The 27997-nt window shown below is 41.6% G+C and overlaps 1 protein-coding gene across 1 annotated transcript in view; it reads right to left on the bottom strand.

The window, feature by feature from the left end:
* The window catches only part of LOC139536729 (homeobox protein PKNOX2-like), a 132364-nt gene that overhangs the window by 56813 nt on the left and 47554 nt on the right, over positions 1–27997 (bottom strand). The window contains exons 3-4 of the mRNA XM_071337328.1: positions 14131–14238; positions 12873–13009 (exon numbers count right to left, since the gene is read on the bottom strand). Of these exons, the coding sequence (XP_071193429.1) occupies positions 12873–13009; positions 14131–14217 (224 nt within the window). The 5' untranslated portion in view covers positions 14218–14238. The remainder of the gene's footprint in view (positions 1–12872; positions 13010–14130; positions 14239–27997) is intronic.

Genomic DNA, 27997 nt, shown 5'->3' with positions numbered 1-27997 from the left:
AAGATTACCTTTCAAATGATATAAGACACATGAATGTCTGAGGAATTTTAATTAGGAGATTTCTGTTTTTTGAATTTGGCGCCCTGCACTTTTTTTTGTTTTTGTCATATCGATCCCGTTACCGGGATTGCAGCCATAAGAAGTTTTAATGAACTTCTGCCTGTCCTCGACCTGCCTATTGCCTGCCCCTTGTATTTTAATACATATCAGAGACTCTAACCATCTGCCTCCTGTGTCTGCATCTGGGTCTTGCACTGTGTCGTTATAAAGATATTTGATATTGTTAATGTGTTTTGAGGGTGTTGAACCCCAAATTAATTAGCCTCTGATATTAAGATAAAATGCCAGGGCCAGGGCTTCTTCTAATAACCCTTTGTATTATGGGTATGCACAGCACGTTTTATTTGCCGACTGGCCCACACCTCCAACACCACAGTATGAGGACAAACAAAGGAGTAAATAATAAACAATAGCAGTAATTAGCAGTGGCGTAAAGTAGTTTAGTCAAAATACTTTAAAGTACTACTTAAGTCGTTTTTTGGAGTATCTGTACTTTACTATTTATATTTTTGTAAACTTTTACTTCACTACATTCCTAAAGAAAACATTCTACTTTGTACTACACACCTTTTTCTTTACACCCCAAAGCACTCGTGACATTTTGAATGCTTAGCAAGACAGGAATATTGTCAAAATCACACACCTATAAAGAGAACATCTCTGCTCATCCCTACTGCCTCTGATCTGGTGGACTAACTAACACAAATACTTTGTTTGTATAGATGTCGGAGTGTGCCCCTGGCTATCTGTAAATAAATAAAAACATTTTAAAATTGGTGCCGTCTGGTTTGCTTACTATAAGGAATGTGAAATGATTTATACTTATATGTTTGATACTTAAGTATATTTAAAACCAAATACTTTTAGACTTTTACTTAAGTAGTATTTTACTGGGTGATTTTCACTTTTACTTGAGTCATTTTAAGGTATCTTTCCTTTTACTCAAGTATGACAATTGGATACTCTTTCCACCACTGGTGAATACATGATTTCATCCATATTTTAGAGGGATTTATTAAACAGTACTGTAAGGTTCCAGGCATATAACAGTCATTGATTGACCTTTTACCAGATTAGATTTTTTCCCCCTGGTTTTGGACCTCTTTCCTGGTTTTGAACATTTTACTTGGTTTTACTTTCATTGATTTGCTCAGATCGGAGCATGTAAATGTACCATGTTAATTAACATGAAAATGTTTCTCAGTTCTATAATGTGTCACATTTATCTTCACTCGATTTAATGTTCACTATTTCAGGACTTCTGTATGCATATATCGCCCCATGGTTATGTAACAGACCGGAGATGTGCATGGTTAATCAAATTTTCGGATATTCGAATGGTCCGAATACGTTAGTATTCAAATACTGGTGTGAGTATTCATTTTGGGCCCCACAAAAAATTCTAGGCCTATTTTAACAAAATTAAATAAAAATATCCATGTGACAGTTTTACATTCAACGATATACCATAACATTTTTTATTATTCATTTAATAAAAAGATTGGTAGCCTTCATGTGTGTAGCTTGTTGTTTACGTTGGCCAATCAATGCGGAAAAGAGGCTCAGTGTGTAGCAAGTAGGGTGAGAGTTCCCTAATGCAATGCAAATTGGAATAAAATAACAGAATTAAAAGTTAGAGAAATGAGAAGACGTAAGCTACAACAAGCAACCAAAAGGTAGGCTGTTGTTTTATCTGAATGGGATTTGGGTGAAAGCACAGCATGTGGCCTCAATTAGCCTAGCTAGAGAGGCACTGATATATGAGATGATAAATAACACTGTGGCTGCTACAAGTTAGTTAGTCTTGGCTGTAGCCCGAGTTGCCTTGGCGTCTCTCTCTCTCCCTCTGTCTGCTCAGCTCACTCATCTCATACACACCGCCCCCTCCGCAGCTGCAGCAATAGAGCGCCAGTCTATCCCTCGCGCAGTAGTACTTAGGTTAGAAACTTAAGTTTAAAAAAGCACATGTATTTCGAATATCTGCATATCTGACAAATATGTATGATACTATTCAAATAGTGAAATTATTTCAAACCCTCATCCCTAGAACAGACCGTGGTAAATCAGAGAGTGGATCGGACTGAGGAGAATGCACCCTTTACCTGTACAAGTCCTGCTGAGTCTAAGGCTGTCTTAATATGGACACTGTTTACCTGGACAGCCTAAGGTGTGTGGAGGAAGTCAGATGTGTGTCCATGCCTGCCTGCACTGCATTGGAGTGGGACCTCCCAACCTACCACCATCACATTGAGCGCCAAAAAACAGCCAGGCTCTATCTGCATTGCGACGGAGTGGAGACAGCGGACAGGGGGATCATTACTCAGGCCATAAAAGAGCCATTTACAGGATGGAGAAGCGAGCGGGGAGTCAGTAAGCACAAAGTCTCTCCTCCTGGACCATCCGGGCCACCACAACACACCACAACGAAACGTTCCTCCATGAATCACAGGTGCAGGATACGTGATGACTTAAACATGAAGGATGGGGAATGATTATAAAAAACAGACTATTTTCTGCAATTTCGTAGGTAAATCGAAGGCATTGTGTGCGTCCAAAATGGCACCCTATTTACCTTTATTTACCTTTGTTTATTTTTATTTAACCTTTATTTAACTAGGCAAGTCAGTTAAGAACAATTTCTTATTTACAATGACAGCCTACCCCGGCCAAACCCGGACAACGCTAGGCCAATTGTGCGCAGCCCTATGGGACTCCCAATCACTGCCGGATGTGATACAGCCCACATACCTACTGTATATAATGGTCAAAAGCGTAACTTTGGAGTTGAAATGTCTTGGCTTATTGATCTATACTTATAACTGGGACTTATTTAGTCATTAGATATAGAAAAATCATCCGCTCAGAAAAACGTTAAATCAAATTATTTACAAAAATTTGACAAAACAGTGCTTCCCCTCGAAAGAGCAACCATGTGTTGCTATTCCACATTTTCTTCTCTGCCACTGTTTTTGTTTGGGAGGTTTATGCACAGCCCAGCCAGGGGACAAAGGGGGGAGGTGGCTCTCTCTGTATGTTCACCGTGTTTGCCTTCCTAATCAGTCCTGCCGTATGCCCGGGCGCTTTATTAGAACCCAGTCTGTAGCAGGAACCATGCTGTGTCTCCTCTTGACAAGGCCCTCTCCCCCAGGCTACATGTCTGAAACACACCCTGTGCAGGGTGCACACACACACACGCTTTCCCCCCTCCACCCTCTTTCTCTGTCTCTCCTACTCTCTCTTTCTTCCCTCATCCATCCTCCCTTCATCGCTTGCAATGCGGGGTAGATGGGCAAAGCTGGCACAGGGTGCAGTGTCTGCTGTATGGATCATCTGAAGTGTGTGTGTGTGTGTGTGTGTGTGTGCATGTCTGCCTATGTCCTTGTCAGTCTCTGTCACAGTCAGATTGTAGAGAGCAAGTGGGCCCATGGGAGACGGAGGCAGATGGGCTGGTGTCACCTTCCTTTCATCGGAGCGTGACACTGTCATCAATTCAGTTTTTTGCCAGTTTCCTCTTTCCATGTTACTCCTTTCAAGCTGTACTCTGTATTCACCATTCAAACTGTCCATTCAGTTTGAATCTATTCAGTCATATCAGCTGTGATGGTTAATGTATAAGAGTTAGATTACCTGCAGTTGACGTTATCGAAGATGATTACTTTCAAAAGTACATATATCAAAGTTCTTGTCATTCTTATCATTGGATTACCTAGATTATTTGACGTTAACAAATATTTCCACAAGTTCTCTGTATCCATAACAATATCGAAGTTAACATCGCTGGTTAACCTCCCTCACAAATATCCTACAGCCCTTCCTCTCTCCACCTCAGTCAAGTAATATGGCAAAAACCTCGTAAAAAACAGATATTGAACTGACCGAGCCAATAAACCACAGGGCTCTGACACAAACTCCTCTAACTCCTCCGTCTCGTGGCAATTTAGCGCCAGGCAGCTGACTTCACGAAGGGATGCCTTTTAAAAAAACACGGGAGGCTAGCTTTGTGCCATCAAACAGTGCTGGTCGTTAGGATGTCGGAAGCCGATGGGAGCCAAAATGGCAGCGAGAGTTTCACAGCGGCGATAGTAAACAGACTTTATGGTGCATTACCGAGGCCCAAGAGCAGACAGCCTGCATGGCATACCCCATCCCAGCGCACTGTCAAATTAAAAGCGTTCCCGCCGTGTATGATATGGGATGACTTTGCCTCGCTGCTGCGCCTCAAAGTCTTTGCTCTATGGAAACACATGCCTGGGCATGCTAACACACACACACACAAATACATAAGCACACACACCCAAGTGGTGCGTGCAAACACACATACTCTCTCATTCCTCTCTTCCCTGTGAATAAGTCCATCTACTGGACTTCAATAAGTGCCAGTGTGACTGTTACCCCCCATCCACACTTGCACACATCCATGCAAACACACACATACACACACACACACACACATACAGTGGGGCAAAAACGTATTTAGTCAGCCACCAATTGTGCAAGTTCTCCCACTTAAAAAGATGAGAGAGGCCTGTAATTTTCATCATAGGTACACTTCAACTATGACAGACAAAATGAGAAAAAAAAATCCAGAAAATCACATTGTAGGATGTTTTATGAATTTATTTGCAAATTATGGTGGAAAATAAGTATTTGGTCACCTACAAACAAGGAAGATTTCTGGCTCTCACAGACCTGTAACTTCTTCTTTAAGAGGCTCCTCTGTCCTCCACTCGTTACCTGTATTAATGACACCTGTTTGAACTTGTTATCAGTATAAAAGACGCCTGTCCACAACCTCAAACAGTCACACTCCAAACTCCACTATGGCCAAGACCAAAGAGCTGTCAAAGGACACCAGAAACAAAATTGTAGACCTGCACCAGGCTGGGAAGACTTAATCTGCAATAGGTAAGCAGCTTGGTTTGAAGAAATCAACTGTGGGAGCAATTATTAGGAAATGGAAGACATACAAGACCACTGATAATCTCCCTCGATCTGGGGCTCCACGCAAGATCTCACCTCGTGGGGTCAAAATGATCACAAGAACGGTGAGCAAAAATCCCAGAACCACACGGGGGGACCTAGTGAATGACCTGCAGAGAGCTGGGACCAAAGTAACAAAGCCTACCATCAGCAAGGGCATTGAAGATGAAACGTGGTTGGGTCTTTCAGCATGACAATGATCCCAAACACACCGCCCGGGCAGCGAAGGAGTGGCTTCGTAAGAAGCATTTCAAGGTCCTGGAGTGGCCTAGCCAGTCTCCAGATCTCAACCCCATAGAAAATCTTTGGAGGGAGTTGAAAGTCCGTGTTGCCCAGCAACAGCCCCAAAACATCACTGCTCTAGCGGAGATCTGTATGGAGGAATGGACCAAAATACCAGCAACAGTGTGTGAAAACCTTGTGAAGACTTACAGAAAACGTTTGACCTCTGTCATTGCCAACAAAGGGTATATAACAAAGTATTGAGATAAACTTTTGTAATTGACCAAATACTTATTTTCCACCATAATTTGCAAATAAATTCATAAAAAATCATACAATGTGATTTTCTGGATTTTCTTTTCTCATTTTGTCTGTCATAGTTGAAGTGTACCTATGATGAAAATTACAGGCCTCTCTCATCTTTTTAAGTGGGAGAACTTGCACAATTGGTGGCTGACTAAATACGTTTTTGCCCCACTGTACATACAGTTGAAGTCGGAAGTTTACGTACACCTTAAATACATTTAACTCAGTTTTTCAAAATTGCTGACATTTAATCCGAGTAAGAATTCTCTGTCTTAGGTCAGTTAGGATCCCCACTTTATTTTAAGAACGTGAAATGTCAGAATAATAGTAGAGAGAACAATTTATTTCAGCTTTTGTTTCTTTCATCACATTCCCAGTGGGTGAGAAGTTCACATACACTCAATTAGTATTTGGTAGCATTGCCTTTAAATTGTTTATCTTGGGTCAAACGTTTTGGGTAGCCTTCCACAAGCTTCCCACAATAAGTTGGGTGAATTTTGGCCCATTCCTCCTGACAGAGCTGGTGTAACTGAGTCAGGTTTGTAGGCCTCCTTGCTCGCACACGCTTTTTCACTTCTGCCCACAAATTTTCTATAGGATTGAGGTCAGGGCTTTGTGATGGCCACTCCAATACCTTGACTTTGTTGTCCTTACGCCATTTTGACACAACTTTGGAAGTATGCATTGTCCATTTGGAAAACCCATTTTTGACCAAGCTTTAACTTCCTGACTGACGTCTTGAGATGTTGCTTCAATATCTCCACATAATTGTCCTGCCTCATGATGCCATCTATTTTGTGAAGTGCACCAGTCCCTCCTGCAGCAAAGCACCCCCACAACATGATGCTGCCACCCCCGTGCTCCACGGTTGGGATGGTGTTCTTCGGCTTGCAAGCATCCCCATTTTTCCTCCAAACATAACGATGGTCATTATGGCCAAACAGTTCTATTTTTGTTTCATCAGACCAGAGGACATTTCTCCAAAAAGTACGATCTTTGTCCCCATGTGTAGTTCCAAACCGTAGTCAGTTTTTTTAATGGTGGTTTTGGAGCAGTGGCTTCTTCCTTGCTGAGCAGCCTTTCAGGTTATGTCGATATAGGACTCGTTTTACTATGGATATAGATACTTTGTACCTGGTTTCCTCCAGCATCTTCACAAGGTCCTTTGCTGTTGTTCTGGGATTGATTTGCACTTTTCGCACCAAAGTACGTTCATCTCTAGGAGACAGAACGCGTCTCCTTCCTGAGTGGTATGACGGCTGCGTGGTTCCATGGTGTTTATACTTGTGTACTATTGTTTGTACAGATGAACATGGTACCTTCAGGCGTTTGGAAATTGCTCCCAAGGATGAACCAAACTTGTGGAGGTCTACAATTTTTTTCGAAGGTCTTGGCTGATTTCTTTTGATTTTCCCATGATGTCAAGCAAAGAGGCACTGAGTTTGAAGGTAGGCCTTGAAATGCATCCACAGGTACACCTCCAATTGACTCAAATGATGTCAGAAGGTTCTAAAGCCATGACATATTTTGGGGGATTTTTCCAAGCTGTTTAAAGGCATAGTCAACTTAGTGTATGTAAACTGGAATTGTGATACAGTGAAATAATCTGTCTGTAAACAATTGTTGGAAAAAATACTTGTGTCATGCATAAAGTAGATGTCCTAACCGACTTGCCAAAACTATAGTTTGTTAACAAGAAATTTGTGGAGTGGTTGAATAACAAGTTTAATGACTCCAACCTAAGTGTATGTAAACTTCCAACTTCATCTGTACATACAGTACATACACACATCCCACCTACACAGGGTTCTAATCCGGTATCAATGCAAAACACTCGGGTGAACCAGCATAAGAGAAGCTTTCAGCACAGACCTACTATGGAGGACAGTAAATCATAATACACCACATACAGGGCTTTGCACTGCAATTTGGGCCATTTAAAAAAAGGATTGCATTGGCACCAATGTCAAGGGAAAGGAAAAAAAATATTTTGTTACTGTTGAAAATAATCATGTCATAAGGCTGTTTAGTTTCCATTTTGAGATTTAAGATGTATGACAAATATGGGACTTTTGTGTGAAACAGAGTTATTTTCTCTATCTACAGAACAGAGCCCTATACATACTGTACCTCAATATCTCAATAACCCACGGATGCAAAAATAGTTACCACATTGATTCTGTGAAATACGTTCCTGTTTTCCTTTTTTACTACAGCTTTACAAATCAAAACAACGTAGCTAAATTCTCCCCATCCCACATTTCACTTACATTTACAACCACAACAAATTAAAAAACGCCTCTCGTTCCACCGCCGTGTTTCCATCTGAAAGTGGGCCGAACCTCCATCAGTTGGGCATAGTGGAGAGACTGCTGGAAAACAGACCCCCTGCTAGCTCGCTAATAAGACAAGGCCAATCCAGCGCTTCTTCATCGGAAGGTTCATAACTCGTTAGGGTAATTACAACTATCACACATTGATTCCACCGGTAGTAATTAAGAGACAACTTGTCAAAGAGAATAGAGGAGCTAGACAGCTCTTCCGCACACAACAAACTCACTATCCAGGCAATTAGCTCAAGGCTTCAGTCATACAAAAGTTATACTTAAATCCGAACTGGTTCTCTAGTAGATTATTAAGAATGTCTCAACCTGTGTTCAAGAATGTCATTTTTCCCTTTATTCAGATTACAACCTCTCACTTTCAGTTATTTGAAAATGAAATCATCTCCAAAATATCCCATAAAGAGTTGGTTGCAATGTCAGTTTAATCCACCGGAAAAGACAGAACAAATATTACAACAAATAGTATGGTTAAACTCAAATATACTATTTGATTAAAAAAACTATATTTTTGGAAGAAATGTTTACAAATGGCATAATCTTTGTAAATGATATCATAAATAGGACTGGTGGAGTTATGTAACACACGCAGCTATCAAAAATATATGGAAATTACCTAAAAAATGGAAGAGGCAAGTGGATGGGGGAGAAATTAAGGAACTTATCAGTCAGCCCTGATTGAAAAAAATATACTAGTTTCATTTAAGGACAAAAAAATTTGACATCTGTGCCATACAGATTGCAAAATAGTTGGGAAGGGATTTTCGATGTACCGATTCCATGGCACATGGTTTATGAACTGATACACAAAATGACGCTGGATTCAAAACAGAGTTTTTCTATTTAAATTATTATACAAAATTCTTGCAATCAATAGAATGTTATATACAGTATATGGGGAATACAACCATCCCAACTCTGTAGATTTTGCTGCGAAGAGACAGCATCAGTAGATTATTTGTTTTGGTACTGTCCATACGTAGCTTGTTTTTGTCGCAGGTTCAGGAGTGGCTGAAGAATTGCAACATTTACATGGCTTTTTCCTTGCAACTCTGCCTAGAAGGCCAGCATCCCGGAGTCGCCTCTTTACTGTTGACGTTGAGACTGGTGTTTTGCGGGTAGTATTTAATGAAGCTGCCAGTTGAGAACTTGTGAGGCGTCTGTTTCTCAAACTAGACACTCTAATGTACTTTCCTTCTTGCTCAGTTGTGCACCGGGGCCTCCCAATCCTCTTTCTATTCTGGTTAGGGACAGTTTGCGCTGTTCTGTGAAGGGAGTAGTACACAGCGTTGTACGAGATCTACAGTTTCTTGGCAATTTCACGCATGGAATAGTGTTAATTTCTCAGAACAAGAATATACTGACGAGTTTCAGAAGAAGGTTCTTTGTTTCTGGCCATTTTGAGCCTGTAATCGAACCCACAAATGCTGATGCTCCAGATACTCAACTAGTCTAAAAATGCCAGTTTTATTGCTTCTTTAATCAGAACTACAGTTTTCAGCTGTGCTAACATAATTTGCAAGAGGGTTTTCTAATGATCAATTAGCCTTTTAAAATGATAAACTTGGATTAGCTAACACAATGTGTCATTGGAACACAGGAGTGATGGTTGCTGACAATGGGCCTCTGTACGCCTATGTAGATATTCCATTAAAAATCAGCCGTTTCCAGCTACAATAGTCATTTACAACATTAACAATGTCATTAACAACATTAACTGTATTTCTGATCAATTTGATGTTATTTTAATGGACAAAAAATAGCTTTTCTTTCAAAAACAAGGACATTTCTATGTGACCCCAAACTTTTGAATGGTAGTGTATATAATAATAATAATACAATTTAGAAAATCCAGCGCTTTTTAGGCTAATTACAACTATCACACGTTGAGTCTGCTGGTAATAATTAAGAGACGACTCATCAAAGAGAATAGAGGAGCTAGACAGCTCTTCCACATACAACAAACTCACTATGCAGGCAATTAGCGAAAAGAACTGACGTGTGCACAAACATTAATAAGAAAGAGATGCTGCTGACTAAATTCCTGGATAAATTACAGCGATTCTAATTCAAACTTTTGTCTTGCTTTGAAACTTTTCAACCCCCGAATGGCGGCGGGGAACTGGAACAGTGCCTAACAGGGGAGGAGCAGCTTTTTGGAATTGAGAATGTATTTGTTTCCTTTGCATCATCCGACAGTCGTGGGAGGGAGGCAAGACAGTGGCTTTGAAGGCTACTCATTGAACATGCTTTAAAGTTGTGTATTACAGTCTTTTATTAATTATAGCATAGTATTTTGTCATAAAGGCCATCTAAATAAGAAAACAAGACGAAGATGGGAGCATTCTATCTTTAATCCAAGAAGGTTTCCAACAATTTGTTCATCAATTGGCACAGAGTCTGTTCATGTCTGATTTGATTTAACCGAAAATGACTAGTTACAGTATACTGTATTCAATTCACAGTATGTGTCGAGTTAGCTTTTGGCATTGCAGTAGCATGTGTTGTGTGTTGTGCTGCTGCATGGTGTGAGCGCACTATAGGAGATGATCAATGTAGAGGAAGACAGGAAACTGTCTGCTTTGTCTGTCAATGTTTAGAACGTTGTAAGAATATTTAGAAGTGTCAGAGAGGATGAAAAGGCAACGTTTTGAAGCCCCTTTGCTTTCAGATTCATACCCTTCATGTGGTAGGGTTAGATGTGTGTGTGTGTGTGTGTGTGTGTGTGTGTGTGTGTGTGTGTGTGTGTGTGTGTGTGTGTGTGTGTGTGTGTGTGTGTGTGTGTGTGTGTGTGTGTGTGTGTGTGTGTGTGTGTGTGTGTGTGTGTGTATATGCATATACAGTACATCCATTTGTGTGTGTGAGCACGACGGCGAGCCCGCCTGTGAGTGTGTGTTTTCAGGAGGGAACTGTAGTGAGTGAACAGGCAGCAAGGGGCTGGGGCTGAGTCTGTCTTTTTCAGCGCTCACAGCCCCCCTCAGGCTGGCTGCTCACATCAAAGAGAAGCCTTGTATCTCAGAGGAGCTTAGAAATTCAGCCCCAGGCTTGGCGAGGCCTTCACAGCTCTCGCCTAAGGGGCCTGAGCAGCTAACCAAGGGCCAAGAGCACTCAGACAAAAGCAGTAGATAACCACACTAAGGGAGAGCCAAGGAGCCAGGACAGCGAGCCGAGCAAAGAGTATGCAGTGTCATCCTAGAGTTGCTGAACATGTAAAAAAAAGGATGTGTTCTATGAATAATTTACTTCATAAATAGATAATATTAGCCCATTATGAAAGTACATTAATATTCAAGTGATGAGTTGGGAGAGGAGGGTGTTTTTCAGAATCTATGTTTAGTTTTCAGTTGGCAGCAATTGTCTATTCCCTTCATTACTCTTATAAGTTACAAGCAGAGGCTTGTAAAAAAAAAAGTTAAACAAATATATAACATTCTGTTATAAAGAGCAGTGCCCATAGGGGGCACAAAGGCACATGCCCCCTCAGATTTGTCCTGTTTTTACATTTGTCAGATGTTAAATTAATGTTAATGTTGAATGAATTACTAATACATTTTTAAGCGCACGTTTTATCATAATTATTTATAAAAAGATCTATCTGCAGTATTTTGGGGAGGGCCCACACTGACTGGACCAGGAAAGAGTACCCTGTTCTCAGCAGTAAGTAGTTCCTTCCAATGTGCACCACGGAGCAAGAGAGAGAGTGTAGAGTCACACACAGCATTTGATTTTAGCTGCCGTTGATGGGCAGGACTCGCAGGAGGTGTGTTTGTAAATTCATTTGATCAAGCTATGTAGCCTATTGATTTCTTCTTGATGAATAAATTCAATGTTGTGTTGTTTCCCTGTAATACTAGCCACCTAGCAATTTTATAAAGTTGGCTTTATCTAGCCAGCTAGATATGTTCCCAATCTCCCAACCTCATAACTAGAAACCAAGCCGTTTCAGACTATCAATCCAGTTAGAGGAGCTTGTCTAACTATCTTAGGTGGCATGCCTGCTGGCAAGGTTGGTAGACTTTAGAAAAGCAATCAATTACTAGATGTCCTGAATAAGACATTCCTGTCAACCTTTTACCCAGATTTTAGCAGAGATGCAGAAAAGCATATTACGGTTTTTTTTCTTCAAAGAACCACCAGTCAGGAGGATACAGACAGCTCAAGAGGTATACTTAAATATGCAGAAAAATGCTTGGTTTAAATGTAATCTGGCACCTTATGATAATATCATGATATTTTGTCTATTAATTATGATAATAAGACATGTTCCTGTATTGATGATGTGTGTTATGATCCCATGTACTGTGTTGTAATGTGATTATAATATCCTAGACATGGTAGTGCAGTATACAGTATTAAGATGTGTGATTTACAACAGTCAGAATGGCACCCTAATTAAAATGACAATTAAACATGTAACAAGGTATGCTTGGACAACATATGCAGACAAATAGACATATTTTTTACATCGAATTAGGCATAATGATTATGGCTCTAGATTGCAGGAGAAAAGCTGTTTCAGGTGTTTGAAAATACAAAAATTCTCCAACCACCCCGCCTCTATCCTCACGTACTTTCGTGCCCCCTATAAAATAATGTGTGCCTGACACCCCTGCTTACAAGGACTTCTTAATTGCAATACTGCACTTTTAAAGGGCATTCCTAACATGGTAATGTATGTACCATTCAGAAGTTACACAAATAAAGTGCTTGAAAATGGAGAAAACCAACCGTCGTTACGGTAGCATTGGGAGTGCGTGTTTGTGTGTGCGTTTGTGTGTGTGTTAAACCAATCAAACAGAAGAGGACAGGTGTTCCCTTCAATGCCTGATTCTTCTCAAGGTTAGTTCAAAAGAGTTTTGCCTTATCACTTTTTGGAGAAGTTTGCTGAATTAACAGAGAGAATTTACAGTATGGCACAAAGAGCTTTACATTGTAAATGTTTTTTTTGAGACCACATCTTACCTGTACACGGCCCGCTTGTCTGACTCCAGCTGGGCCTGGGGGTCAAGGGTCACACTGACGGGGGTGTTCCCAGCCGCCGAGGATGCTGTGATGTGGACCTGCTGGGCCTTGGAGTTCTGTTGGGTGGTGCCTGTCATCTGAGGGCACAGCAAACAGAACCACAGTGAACTACAATACATAGACTGGTAGCCCTGGTCCCAGATCTGTATGTGCATAAGCCCTCTTTTGAATGGGCTTTTGACTTAGAAGACTGAGTTTGTGTTCCACTATCTTATCTCTAGCGTGCAGACACACACCTTATCAGATTCTGTGAACTACATGAGAGTGGATAGACAACTGGCTTGATCTTTCTACAAGGCCTTCAAAATATGAGTGTGTTACTGTGATGTGACAGTCTGAATGTGTACAATGCCTCTCTTCAATTGTGTTGGTCCCCTACCCCCACCTCTCTCTCTTTCTCATTCTCCCCCTTCATCCTCTCTCTCCCCTCAGCCTTTGGAGAGAAGGAAATTAGGCCCTCCTCCCCCCCTCCAATCCCTCCTTACCCCACCCCCCTCTGTGTTGGTTTGGGGAGGAAGCTTCAAGTCTTAATCCCGGCTCCAAATGGGAAATAAATTAGCTTCTTCACACTTAACTAGCTCTCATTTGCATTTTGTTGCCAGCGCTGACTGAGGCTCGGGAGATCACCCCTGGCACTAATCCTCCGGGCGCAAGGAAAGAGTGGTAGAGAGGAGACAAGGAGGGGAGTGGTGAGGTGCTCTGGCAAACCTGCTCTACTTCTTTCTCTAGGATAGCTAGGATGAGGTTGAGGTTGAACTGTTGGTCTATGGTCATTTTGTCTCCTAATGACGGTGGTTGAGATTGAGGTAGGGTAAGTCCTAGATCACAGGAGGTGATGGAAGGACGGCTGATAATAATGGACGGAATGGTGTGAATGGAATGGTATCAAGGTATCAAACACGTGTTTGATGTGTTCGATACCATTCCATTTATTCTGTTCTAGCCATTACTGTACTTTGAGCCCCCCCCCCCCATTTAGGTGCTATCGGCAGCATGTGTCCTAGATATACAGTTTGGGCTAGCCTCTACTTCAAACTCTTATAACAATGTTTGTTTGGAAGTGCACTTGACTAAAGACAAATAAGAGACTCAGGATTTTTCAATTGATGAACTGAATTTCAATCCATTTCCTGGATTGACTGAAATAAAAAACTGTCTTAGACCCCAACCCTGAGCTGACCACTAGTGGTGTACTGACCTGTTGGCTCTCCTGGTACGATGGTGGAGGAACGCTCTGAGTGGCCATCATTGTCAGTGCTGGTGCTGGGGACACATGTTGCATCATGGGACAGCTTCACATGGAGACCTGTAGCGGGATACAAACACACATGGTGATAGGAGTACATGACATGCATTTTTGTAGAGTAGTGAACTACATGTAGTTCAACTAGTAAGTTTACTACATTTTGCAGTAGCTTGGTGGTAGTTGAACTAAAGTCTAAACTAGGTTGTGTTTTCAGTAGTTAGCTACACAGCTACATGGCAAAAAAGTAATTAACTACTGGAACTACACAACTTTTTTTGCAAAAACAAAAGAAGATATGGGTGAAGTAGGCTATCATTTACTTTATTTTTCAGCATCAGACCTGCCTAATTTTCACTTGAAATATACTGTCGTTTTTTTTTATTAATAGGCTAACATGTGACCCCAAATGTTAACATGTGACCCCAAAGTTATCTGTTCTTGCAATTTGTAGTCATTGACATTTCAGATTTACATATGATCATTTTTCACAAAGTAGTTTGGATGTGAACTACTTTTTGAAAATAACTTTAGTTAAGTAAACTATATTTTTCTTAAGGTTAGCTTTAGCGTACCTTAACTTCTTACAGTGTGAAGTAATTGGTAGCTTGATAATCTTTTCAGATGTGCTTCCCCAACACTGATTATACTGTATGTAAACATCAGGTGTTGTGGTAGAAGTGGCCTCCAACTGCTGGTCCAGGGTCAGAGCCCATATTCATAAAGTGTCTCAGAGTAGTAGAGCTTATCTACCGTTATGCTTTTTACAATAGACCATGATGAAGAAGAGCTCGATTCAATCCATATCGCAGAAGTTCAGCGCTATAGCGCGTTTGAAATTTAAAGGCGATGAATGCAGTCTCCACGTTTCACGGTAAACGCTGTATATGTCGGTTCAATCCGAAATTAACTTTAAATATCAATTACGCTAAAGCACTGAACATCCTTATTACGGATTGAATCGAGCCCTAAGACTACATTGACAGGGGGGACCAATCCTAGATCAACACTCCTCTGAGAAGCTTTATGAATAGGCCCATGTAGTTACTTATCCTCCTAATCAGCTATAGTTGGTGTTTTTCCTTGCTACTCTCAATACCTTGCTTGGTGCATTTCAATGTACATTAATAAAATACTTGACTGTTTGGATTTAACAGGGTGATAACACATTATATTAAAATACATTTAAAAGCATTTAATGACTTGAATAAATATGCTTATGCAGCAATTGCCACATTTTGACAAAGGTAAGCAGAAAACTCACTTTCACAAAATCCACAAAATGATGAACTTGCTGTACAGTATGTAAAATGTATCTTGTGTTGAGAATGACTGAGCAGCAGTTGTCTGGTTTATTACTGTGCAAGGCAGCCACCAGGTGCTGCTATGATTAAGTAATGGGAGAGGGTAAGAATACTGAACTATCTGTTAGTTTTCTCCTCCCTGTGTTTTCCGTCTGTCACTCCTACATTCTCTGTCTCTCTCTCAATTCAAAGGGCTTTATTGTCATGGGAAATATATGTTTACAAGTGAAATAGATAATAAACAAAGTGAGGAAAAAATATGAACAGTAAACATTACACTCACAAAAGTTCCAAAGTAATAGAGACATTCCAAATGTCATATTATGGCTATGTACAGTGTTATAACGATGGTCAAATAGTTAAAGTACAAAAAGGAAAATAAATAAACATAAATATGGGTTGTATTTACAATGGTGTTTGTTCTTCACTGGTTGCCCTTTTCTTGTGGCAACAGGTCACAAATATTGCTGCTGTGATGGCACACTGTGGTATTCCACCCAAAAGATACTGTATGGGAGTTTATCAAAATTTGATTTGTTTTCGAGTTCTTTGTGGGTCTGTGTAATGTGAGGAAAATGTGTGTTTCTAATATGTTTATACATTTGGCAAGAGGTTAGGAAGTGCAGCTCAGTTTCCACCTAATTTTGTGGGCAGTGTACACATAATCTGTCTTCTCTTTAGAGCCAGGTCTGCCTATGGTGGCCTCTCTCAATATCAAGTCTATGCTCACTGAGTCTGTACATAGTCAAAGCTTTCCTTAATTTTGGGTCAGTCACAGTGGTCAGGTATTCTGCCACTGTGTACTCTCTGTTTATGACCAAATACCATTCTAGTTAGCTCAGTTTTTTTTGTTAATTCTTTCCAATGTGTCAAGTAATTATCTTTTTGTTTTCTCATGATTTGGTTGAGTCTAATTGTGTTGCTATCCTGGGACTCTGTGGCGTCTTTTTGTGTTTGTGAACAGAGCCTCAGGACCAGCTTGCTTATGGGACTCTTCTCCAGGTTCATCTCTCTATAGGTGATAGCTTTGTTATGGAAGGTTTGGAAATCGCTTCTTTTTAGGTGGTTGTAGAATTTAGCAGCTATTTTCTGGATTCTGATCATTAGTGGGTATCGGCCTAATTCTGCTCTGCATGCATTATTTGGTGTTTTACATTGTACACAGGTTATTTTTTGCAGAATTCTGCATGCAGAGTTTCAATTTGGTGTTTGTACCATTTTGTGAATTCTTGGTTTCACCCCAGACTTCACAACCATAAAGGTCAATGGATTCTATAACTGATTGAAGTATATCAAGTATATATCAAGTTTAATTGGTATATCGAATGTTATGTTCCTTTTGATGGCGTAGAAGGCCCTTCTTGCCTTGTCTCTCAGATCTTTTACAGCTTTGTGGAAGTTAACTGTGGCACAGATGTTTAGGCTGAGGTACGTATAGTTTTTTGTGTACTCTAGGGCAACAATGTCTAGATGGAATTTGTATTTGTGGTCCTGGCAACTGGACCTTTTTTGGAACACCATTATTTTTGTCTTACTCAGATTTACTGTCTGGGCCCAGGTCTGACAGAATCTGTGCACAAGATCTAGGTGTTGCTGTAGGCCCTCCTTGGTTGGGGACAGAAGCACCAGATCATCAGCAAATAGTAGACATTTGACTTCAGATTCTAGTAGCGTGAGGCTGGATGCTGCAGACTGTTCTAGTGCTCTCTCTCTCTCACTCTCACTCTCACACACACACACACACACACACACACACACACACACACACACACACACACACACACACACACACACACACATATGATACATTGTAGACATGTACACCATAGTTTCTAAATAAGTCCACAAACAATGTAGCATCACATAACAAGTGACATTGTAATAAAACAACAACATAACAAACAAAAGGGAATCAGTGCCCTTGTTTTCCCCATGTAGTGGATAGTAGGTTATAGTTATGACACCAATCTAATCAGTGTCCAATTAAAGCTCCAGTCAGTGGACTAATTGCTATTGTCCAGAGCTGGAGGAATCCTGCAGGGTTGTCTACTGTACCAAGTGGAGTTCCCTGGGGAGCTAATTGGCTTATAGGGTCTCTGGAGTTGACACACACACACACACACACACACACACACACACACACACACACACACAGGGACCCCCTACCTGCATCACAACCTGTTAGGTAAACACAGCAGGCTCACCTCAGTGTGTTTCTAATGGTCTATCTATGTGACTGTGGGCTATATGTATACACTGACTACACAATACCTAACATTTTGATACAATCATATTAACCTAATATTAAATAATATATCCTAATAATATATATCCTAATAATATATCCTAGTATATATAAAATAACATTCCGGCTACCTAATATTATTGGCCGAGGAGCATTCCTTAATATAACCCTGGAACCCTGATATTGTGATAAATGTCAAGTGTATTGTATTTATTTTTTACCATCATCTTTGAAATGCAAGAGAAAGGCCATAATGTATTATTCCAGCCCAGGCATAATTTAGATTTTGGCCACTAGATGGCAGCAGTGTTTGTGCAACATTTTAGACTGATCCAAGGAACCATTGCATTTCTGTTCAAAATGTTGCATCAAGTCTGCCCAAATGGGCCTAATTGGTTAATTAATAACTTTTCAAGTTCATAACTGTGCACACAAACAATAGCATGGTATTCTTTCACTGTAATAGCTTCAGTAAATTGGACAGTGCAGTTAGATTAAAAATAATTTAAGCTTTCTGCCAATATCAGATATGTCTATGTCCTGGGAAATTGTCCTGTTACTTATAACCTCATGCTAATCTTATTAGCGCAAATTAGCCCAACCGTCCCGTGGAAGGGACACCTATCTGTAGAGATCCGTAAGAGGTTGCTTTTTGAATACAGTTTAATTTGAGCTTGATCTCTAGTATTGTCGAGTGTGGTACCAGCAAGGGGTTTCTCTATGTAGACCAATACATACAGTGGGGAGAACAAGTATTTGATACACTGCCGATTTTGCAGGTTTTCCTAATTACAAAGCATGTAGAGGTCTGTAATTTTTTATCATAGGTACACTTTAACTGTGAGAGACGGAATCTAAAACAAAAATCCAGAAAATCACATTGTATGATTTTTAAGTAATTAATTTGCATTTTATTGCATGACATAAGTATTTGATACATCAGAAAAGCAGAACTTAATATTTGGTACATAAACCTTTGTTTGCAATTACAGAGATCATACGTTTCCTGTAGTTCTTGACCAGGTTTGCACACACTGCAGCAGGGATTTGGCCCACTCCTCCATACAGACCTTCTCCAGATCCTTCAGGTTTCGGGGCTGTCGCTGGGCAATACGGACTTTCAGCTCCCTCCAAAGATTTTCTATTGGGTTCAGGTCTGGAGACTGGCTAGGCCACTCCAGGACCTTGAGATGCTTCTTACGGAGCATACAGTATACACCAATACCCACAGTGACCTGTCTGTCTGTGTATACAGTATACACCAATACCCACAGTGACCTGTCTGTCTTTGCATGTACAGTGCCTTCAGAAAGTATTCATAACCCTTGACTTATTCCACATGTTGTTATGTGACAGCCTGAATTCAAAATTGATTAAATATATCTGAGCGCAAGTGACGTCACCGATAGAAATGCTACTAGCATGTATATCTAACTAGTTAGCCATTTCACACCGGATACACCCACATTCATACATACACACACAAACACACGCATATGCATCCACGCATGCACGTACACACACATACAGTGTCTATCCCCTCTTGCTGACAATGCTGTATGCTCCTCACCCCCCACACACCCCTGTTCAGCACATTCAGACCTAACCAACTCCTCACCCCCCACACACCCCTGTTCAGCACATTCAGACCTAACCAACTCCTCACCCCCCACACACCCCTGTTCAGCACATTCAGACCTAACCAACTCCTCACCCCCCACACACCCCTGTTCAGCACATTCAGACCTAACCAACTCCTCACCCCCCACACACCCCTGTTCAGCACATTCAGACCTAACCAACTCCTCACCCCCCACACACCCCTGTTCAGCACATTCAGACCTAACCAACTCCTCACCCCCCACACACCCCTGTTCAGCACATTCAGACCTAACCAACTCCTCACCCCCCACACACCCCTGTTCAGCACACGCAGACCTGACACACTTGGCTTGACCTCTTGAAAGCTACCCTCCTCTACAACACTCCATCTTTTGAACACACACAGACACACACATGCATGCACAGACACACACATACACACACAAAAAACATGCTCTCACACACACACACTTTTCCCATGCAAAGCACAACATCAGTGAATCAGCATGTCTAGTCATGAGCATGAAGGTCCCTCAGGATGCTATGGTATGAATCACAGTAATTGCTTGTGTGTTTACAGAAAGATTGGGAGCGGTACTGTGGAATAGATTATATTTGTCATCCTTACTAAGAAGGCTGAACTTGTATGGTAATTGTTAACAATCAGAGGTGCCCAGAAGTTAAGTCATATTGACATTGTGAGACATACCAAAGCAAGGCACAGAGAGTTGCTTTGGACTGAACCATTTCAACTGTATTTTACAGGCAGAAAAGACAAAAGCAGGGCACAAATCCCCATACTTCCATGCAAATAACTGAGACATTATAAAATGTTCTTTAAAAACAGCTGTATAGCATACCCAGTCACCATTTAGCATAAATAATGTGTCTGCTCTACTCTGAATAGAAACAGTGTCTTTGAGTTTGAGGGGTCACAAGTGCACAAGACAGCACTTAGACCCAGACAGCCAGAAGGGACAGGAAGTGATGCGATCGGCTTCTCAACTCTGCCCCAGACACAGACCGGATGACACAGAGGACAGGCGTGCTACACCAGTGAGCTCATCCCATCCTATCCTAGGACCCGGGCCTGACACCAACATGAGTGGAAAAGTGCCGGGGAGGCCAAAAACACAACACCCCCTCAACTCAGCCCTCCACTCAACACAGCTTTGGATTGGATCCTGGCTCGCATATTTTATTACATCTGACGAGCTCCGTTCCAAATCATACAAATTGAGGATGTTGTGTGTGTTAGTGTGAGTGTGATTTGTATACTGATTGCTATTCCTGGCTTGTTCTCATTCCAAGTGGAATCAGCTAAAAGGCATCTTCTCTGTTATCAGTGCTCATTTTAATTGCAAATGCAGAGAGCGAGTTGGTAATTAAATGGAAAATTGCAAATTAACTGATGAGTCTAAAAGATAAAGCAATTCCAATTATTGCACAGTATTTTAGGTGGCCTCTCAAGTCTCCCATCCCTCGAAGGAATGCAATAGGCTACCTAACTGCATTTCTAACACAACCACATTGATGTACAGGCAAATACACACACACCTACAGTGCCTTCAGAAAGTATTCACACCCCTTGACTTTTTCCACATTGTGTTGTGTTACAGCCTGAATTTAAAATTGATTAAATTGAGATTTGTTTATCACTGGACTACACACTGTAACGATTGTCGTCGGGAGAAGGAGAAGAGGACCAAGGTGCAGCGTGGTAAGTGTTCATATTTTAATCAATCAACTGAACAAAACAACAAAACCGACAAACGAACAGTTCTGTAAGGTGACGACACACAAAACAGAAAACAACCACCCACAAACACAGGCTACCTAAGTATGGTTCTCAATCAGAGACAACGATAGACAGCTGCCTCTGATTGGGAACCATACCAGGCCAAACGCATAGAAATACAAAACAAGGACAACATAGAACACCAGACATAGAATGCCCACCCAAACTCACGTCCTGACCAACCAAAATAGAGACATAAAAAGGATCTCTAAGGACAGGGCGTGACACACACCCCATAATGTCGAAGTGGAATTATTTTTTAGACATTTTTACTAATTCATTAACAATGAAAAAGCTGACATTTCTTCAGTCAATAAGTATTTACTGTAATCCCTTTGTTATGGCAAGCCTAAATAAGTTCAGGAGTAAAAATTTGCTGAACAAGTCACAACAACAAGTTGCATGGACTCACTTGTGTGCAATAATAGTGTTTAACATGATTTTTAAATGACTGCCTTATTTTTGTACCCCACACATAGAATTAAGGTCCCTCAGTCAAGCAGTGAATTTCATACACAGATTCAGCCACAAAGACCAGGGAGTTTTTCCAATGCCTCGCAAAGAAGGGCACCTATTGGTAGATGAGCATGGTGAAGTTATTAATTACACTTAGGATGGTGTATCAATACACACATTCACTACAAAGATACAGGCGTCTTTCCTAACTCAGTTGCCGGATAAAAAGGAAATCGCTCAGGGATTTCACCATGAGGCCAATTATGACTTTAAAACAGTTACAGAGCTTAATGGCTGTGATAGGAGAAAACTGAGGATGGATCAACAACATTGTAGTTAGTCCACAATACTAACCTAATTGACAGACTGAAAAGAAGGAAGCCTTTAATGAATAAAACTATTCCAAAACATGCATCCTGTTTGCAACAGTTGTAAACAGTTGTAAACAAGAGTTTCTATTGGACAAATTCAGGGATGTTTATCCCCATTTTGTTCCGTTTGCTTCTGTTTCAGAAATATCTTTCAACAGAATCGGCAGAATGAATACACCCCTGATCACACGTAAACACAGTTCACAGTTTCATAGCAGCCACGTTGTATTCCTTCTCGCATCTACATTATGCACTCTCCTCCTTTCACCTCTTCCCTTCGCTTGTGTACTTCAATGCACAACAAATCAGCTGTATGTGACCATGCGGAAAAACCTTTCCAAGCCAAACCCCTACACACAGCCTACATCGTTGTTACCATATTAGCTAAAGTAAGGCGGCAGGGTAGCCTAGTGGTTAGAGCGTTGGACTAGTAACCGAAAGGTTGCAAGAGTGAATCCCCGAGCTGACAAGGTAGAAATCTGTTGTTCTGGCCCTGAACAATGCAGTTAACCCACTGTTCCTAGGCCGTCATTGAAAATAAGAATTTGTTCTTAACTGACTTACCTACTAAAATAAAGGTAATCTAAAATGAAAAAATGAAAAACGTCATAGTCAGCATAGCTAATAGAACTAGCGTGTTAGTAAACCCGCTAAATCATACAGTAACATTACAGTGCACAGTCAGTAAGCAGTTACACCGGCAGGCCCCGGTGGCAATAAATTTGTCAAATCAAAACCTTATCTTGACTCGGAAGAGTTCCAGTGGTGTGTTGGTTAGTCATAGTCAGCTACTTAACATAGCATCCCTCTGTTTGAGCAGGCTGTTTCAGTAGGCTAAACTAGCTAGCTGCAATTACTAGCTAAGTGAAACAACAAAATCTCTCTCTATTTCTCTCTTGCTTCTCCTTCATTTAGGAAGAAATTAATTTGTTCAAAACTGTTCAACTATTTTCTTTCTCTCTCTGAGTCAATTACTCACCACATTTTATGCACTGCAGTGCTAGCTAGCTTTCTGATTTATGATCCCTTGATTGGGTGGACAACATGTCAGTTCATGCTGCAAGATCTCTGATAGGTTGGAGGACGTCCTCCGGAAGTTGTCATAATTGCTGTGTAAGTCTATGGAAGGGGGTGAGAACCATGAGCCTCATAGGTTTTGTAATGAAGTCAATGTACTCAGAGGAGGACGGAAGCTAGCTGTCCTCTGGCTACACCATGGTACTAGCCTACAGAGTGCTGTTGAGGCTACTATAGACCTTCTTTGCAAAATAGTCTGTTTTAATCAATTATTTAGTGACGTGATTATATTTAATATAGTTTTATCTGAAAATGATAACTTTTTTCATGTCTTAACATATTTATTTTTCTGAAATAACACTGAGGAGGATGGTCCTCCCCTTCCTCCTCTGAAGAGCCTCCACTGTTGTCTAGCAATGATCAACAAACAATCTGACAGAGCTTGAAAAATTTTGAAAAGAGACTTACCCAGAAACACTCAGAGCTGTAATCACTGCCAAATGTGCTTTTACAAAGTACTGACTCAAGGGTGTGAATACTTATGTAAATGAGATACACTACATGACCAAAAGTATGTGGACACCTGTTCGTCGAACATCTCATTCCGAAATCATGGGTTTTAATATGGAGTTGGTCCCCCCTTTGCTGCTATAACAGTCTCCACTCTTCTAGGAAGGCTTTCCACTAGATGTTGGAACATTGCTGCAGGGACTTGCTTCCATTCAGCCACGAGAGCATTTGTGAGGTTGGGCACTGATGTTGGGCGATTAGGCCTGGCTTGCAGTCGGCATTCCAATTCATCCCAAAGGTGTTCGATGGGGTTGAGGTCAGGGCTCTGTGCAGGCCAGTCAAGTTCTTCCACACCAATATTGATACACCATTTCTGTATGGACCTCGCTTTGTGCACTGGGCATTGTCATGCTGAAACAGGAGAGTGCCTTCCCCAAAACTGTTCTTACAAAGTTGGAAGCACAGAATCGTCTAGAATGTTCTTGAAAGCTGTAGCGTTAAGATTTCCCTTCACTGGAACTAAGGGGCCTAGCCTGAACCATGAAAAACAGCCCAGACTATTATTCCTCCTCCACCAAACATTACAGTTGGCACTATGCATTGAGGCAGATAGCGTTCTTCTGGCATTTGTCCGTTGGAAGCATGTTCTCTTCGCCAGAGAACGTGCTTCCACTGCTCCAGAGTCCAATAGCGGCAAGTTTTACACAACTCCAGCCGGCGCTGGGCATTGCACATGGTGATCTTAGGCTTGGGTACGGCTGCTCGGCCATGGAAAACCATTTCGTGAAGCTCCCAACAAACAGTTCTTGTGCTGACGTTGCTGCCTGAGGCAGTTTGGAACTCGGTGGTGTGTTGCAACCGAGGACTGTCACAGCAGCCTCCTGTCCAGCTCAGGTGTTCGGCGTCGCCGGCCTTCTAGCTGCTGCCAAACCTGCTGCTGGCAAATGCCCTGCACTCATCAACCCCGGACTTGTCTCGTCATCATTACACACAGCTGGTTCCAATCCCCACTCTATCACTGTACAGTGGGGCAAAAAAGTATTTAGTCAGCCACCAATTGTGCAAGTTCTCCCACTTAAAAAGATGAGAGAGGCCTGTAATTTTCATCATAGGTACTCTTCAACTATGACAGACAAAATGAGAAAAAAAATCCAGAAAATCACATTGTAGGATTTTTAATAAATTTATTTGCAAATATTTGCGCCCTGGTTCCAATTCCCACCTTCTCACTGTATATATACTCCCTCTGTCATATGTCTTTGTCTGTCATTGTAGATTTTGCTTGTTTTCCTGGGAGGAATCTCTCCTGCTATTTCTTGAGTACTTTATTATTTTACGCTTTGGGTTTCATCCCGCTTTTATATACGGTGCTTTAATAAATTCAGTAGTTCTAAATCTGCGAATGCCTCCTCCTCTCTACACTTGTGACAAGAACAGACAATTTTTACGCGGTACGCGCTTCAGCACTCGGTGATCCTGTTCTGCTAGCTTGTGTGGCCTACCACTTCGCAGCTGAGCTGTTGTTGCTGCTAGTCGTTTCCACTTCACAAAAACAGCAATTATGTTTTGATGTTTTGCATCATTGAGTGCTGAAGTCATTTCCTGTCACAACTTGTGGACTTGTTTACGTGCTTCTGTGCGTTTTGTTGCTATCGTTACTTTGCTACCTGCCAACTTTACGGTTTTTACTTTTGAATTAACATTTTATATATATTTATTTCGTTTTTTCCCCCCTCTCTCGACTTTTTTCATTCAACTTTTTCACCCCGGATGTTTTATCTGGACATGGTTTTACAGGACCTTCACCAGCCGAAGCTAAGTAGTAGCATTAACATTATGCCTTCTAATTGCAGTCGCTGTACTCATAATATACAGGAGAATGAGCCTGGTACGCAGGCTCGAGGTCGGGGCAGCCCAACCAAGGATTATCAAAAGCCGTGCTATAAATTCTCAGACAACTCAAAGATTCCTAGATGCCCTTCCAGACTCCCTCCACATACCCAAGGACGTCAGAGTACAACAATCATTTAACCACCTAACTGAGGATCTTAATTTAACCTTGCGTAATACCCTAGATGCAGTCGCACCCCTAAAAACAAAAAACATTTGTCATAAGAAACTAGCTCCCTGGTATACAGAAAATACCCGAGCCCTGAAGCAAATGTCCAGAAAATTGGAACGGAAATGGCGCTACAACAAACTGGAAGTCTTCTGATTAGTTTGGAAAGACAGTACCGTGCAGTATCGAAGAGCCCTCACTGCTGCTCAATCATCCTATTTTTCCAACTTATTTGAGGAGAAAAAGAACAATCCTAGATTTAATTTTGATACTGTCGCAAAGCTAACTAAAAAGCAGCATTCCCCAAGAGAGGATGGCTTTCACTTCAGCAGTGATAAATTCATGAACATCTTTGACGAAAAGATCATGATCATTAGAAAGAAAATGACGGACTCCTCTTTAAATCTACGTATTTCGTCAAAGCTCAGTTGTTCTGAGTATGCGCAACACTGCCAGGACCTAGGATCAAGGGAGACACTCAAGTTTTTTAATACTATATCTCTTGACACATTGATGAAAATAGTCATGGCCTGTAAACCTTCAAACTGCATACTGAACCCTATTCCAACTAAACTACTGAAAGAGCTGCTTCCTGTGCTTGGCCCTCCTATGTTGAACATAATAAACGGCTCCCTATCCACCGGATGTGTACCAAACTCACTAAAAGTGGCAGTAATAAAGCCTCTCTTGAAAAAGCGAAACCTTGACCCAGAAAATATTAAAAACTATCAGCCTATATCAAATCTCCCATTCCTCTCTAAAATTTTGAAAAAGCTACTGCAATTCTCTACTTTCCGGCTACCCGGATAAAGCACTAAATAAACTTCAGTTAGTGCTAAACACGGCTGCAAGAATATTGACTAGAACCTAAACATTTGATCATATTACTCCAGTGCTAGCCTCTCCTGTTCAGGCTAGGGCTCAGTTCAAGGTTTTACTGCTAACCTACAAAGCATTACATGGGCTTGCTCCTATCTATCTTTCCGATTTGGTCCTGCCGTACATACCTATACGTATGCTACGGTCACAAGACACAGGCCTGCTTATTGTGCCTAGAATTTCTAAGCAAACAGCTGGAGGCAGAGCTTTCTCCTATAGTTCCATTTTTATGCAATGGTCTGCCTATCCATGTGAGAGACGCAGACTCAGTCGCGACCTTTAAGTCTTTATTGAAGACTCATCTCTTAAGTAGGTCCAATGATTGAGTGTAGTCTGGCCCAGGGGTGTGAAGGTGAATGGAAAGGGACTGGAGCGATGAACCACCCTTGCTGTCTCTGCCTGGCCGGTTCCTCTCTCTCCACTGGGATTCTCTGCCTCTAACCCTATTACGGGGGCTGAGTCACTGGCATACTGGTACTCTTCCATGCCATCCCTAGGAGGGATGCGTCACTTCAGTGGGTTGAGTCTCTGACATGATCTTCCTGTCCGGGTTGGCACCCCCCTCGGGTTCGTGCTGTGGGGGAGAACTTTGCGGGCTATACTCGACCTTGTCTCAGGATAGTAAGTTGGTGGTTGAAGATATCCCTCTAGTGGTGTGGGGACTGTGTTTGGCAAAGTGGGTGGGGTTATATCCTGCCTGGTTGGCCCTGTCCGGGGGTACAGTCGGACGGGGCCACAGTGTCTCCTGACCCCTCCTGTCTCAGCCTCCAGTAATTATGCTGCAATAGTTTGTGTTGGGGGCTAGGGTCAGTCTGTTATATCTGGAGTTTTTCTCCAGTCTTATCCGGTGTCCTGTGTGAATTTAAGTATGCTCCCTCTAATTCTCTCTCTCTCTCTCTCTCTCTCTCTCTCTCTCTCTCTCTCTCTCTCTCTCTCTCTCTCTCTCTCTCTCTCTCTCTCTCTCTCTTTCTTTCTTTCTTTCTTTCTTTCTTCTCTCAGAGGACCTGAGCCCTTGCCTCAGGACTACCTGGCCTGATGACTCCTTGCTGGCCCCAGTCCACCTGGTCGTGCTGCTGCTCCAGTTTCAACTGTCCTGCCTGTGGCTATGGAACCCTGACCTGTTCACCCGAAGTGCTACCTTGTCCCGGACCTGCTGTTTTCGACTCTCTCTCTATACCGCATCTGCTGTCTCTAACTCTGAATGATCGGCTATGAAAAGCCAACTGACATTCACTCCTGAGGTGCTGACCTATTGCACCCTCTACAACCACTGTGATTATTATTACTTGACCTTGCTGGTCATCTATGAACGTTTTAACTTCTTGGCCATGTACTGTTATAATCTCCACCTGTCACAGCCAGAAGAGGACTGGCCACCCCTCAGAGCCTGGTTGCTCTCTAGGTTTCTTTCTAGGTTTCTGCCTTCCTAGGGAATGTTTCGTAGCCACCGTGCTTTTACATCTGCATTGCTTGCTGTTTGGGGTTTTAGGCTGGGTTTCTGTATAGCACTTTGTGACATCGGCTGATGTAAAAAGGGCTTTATAAATACATTTGATTGATTGATTGATTGACCGGGACAGC

Source organism: Salvelinus alpinus, chromosome 13 (assembly GCF_045679555.1).
Source record: "Salvelinus alpinus chromosome 13, SLU_Salpinus.1, whole genome shotgun sequence".
In the NCBI taxonomy this organism is placed as follows: Eukaryota; Metazoa; Chordata; class Actinopteri; order Salmoniformes; family Salmonidae; genus Salvelinus; species Salvelinus alpinus.
The sequence above is the reverse complement of the archived record's forward strand: the minus strand, read 5'-3'. Positions and strand labels throughout refer to the sequence as shown.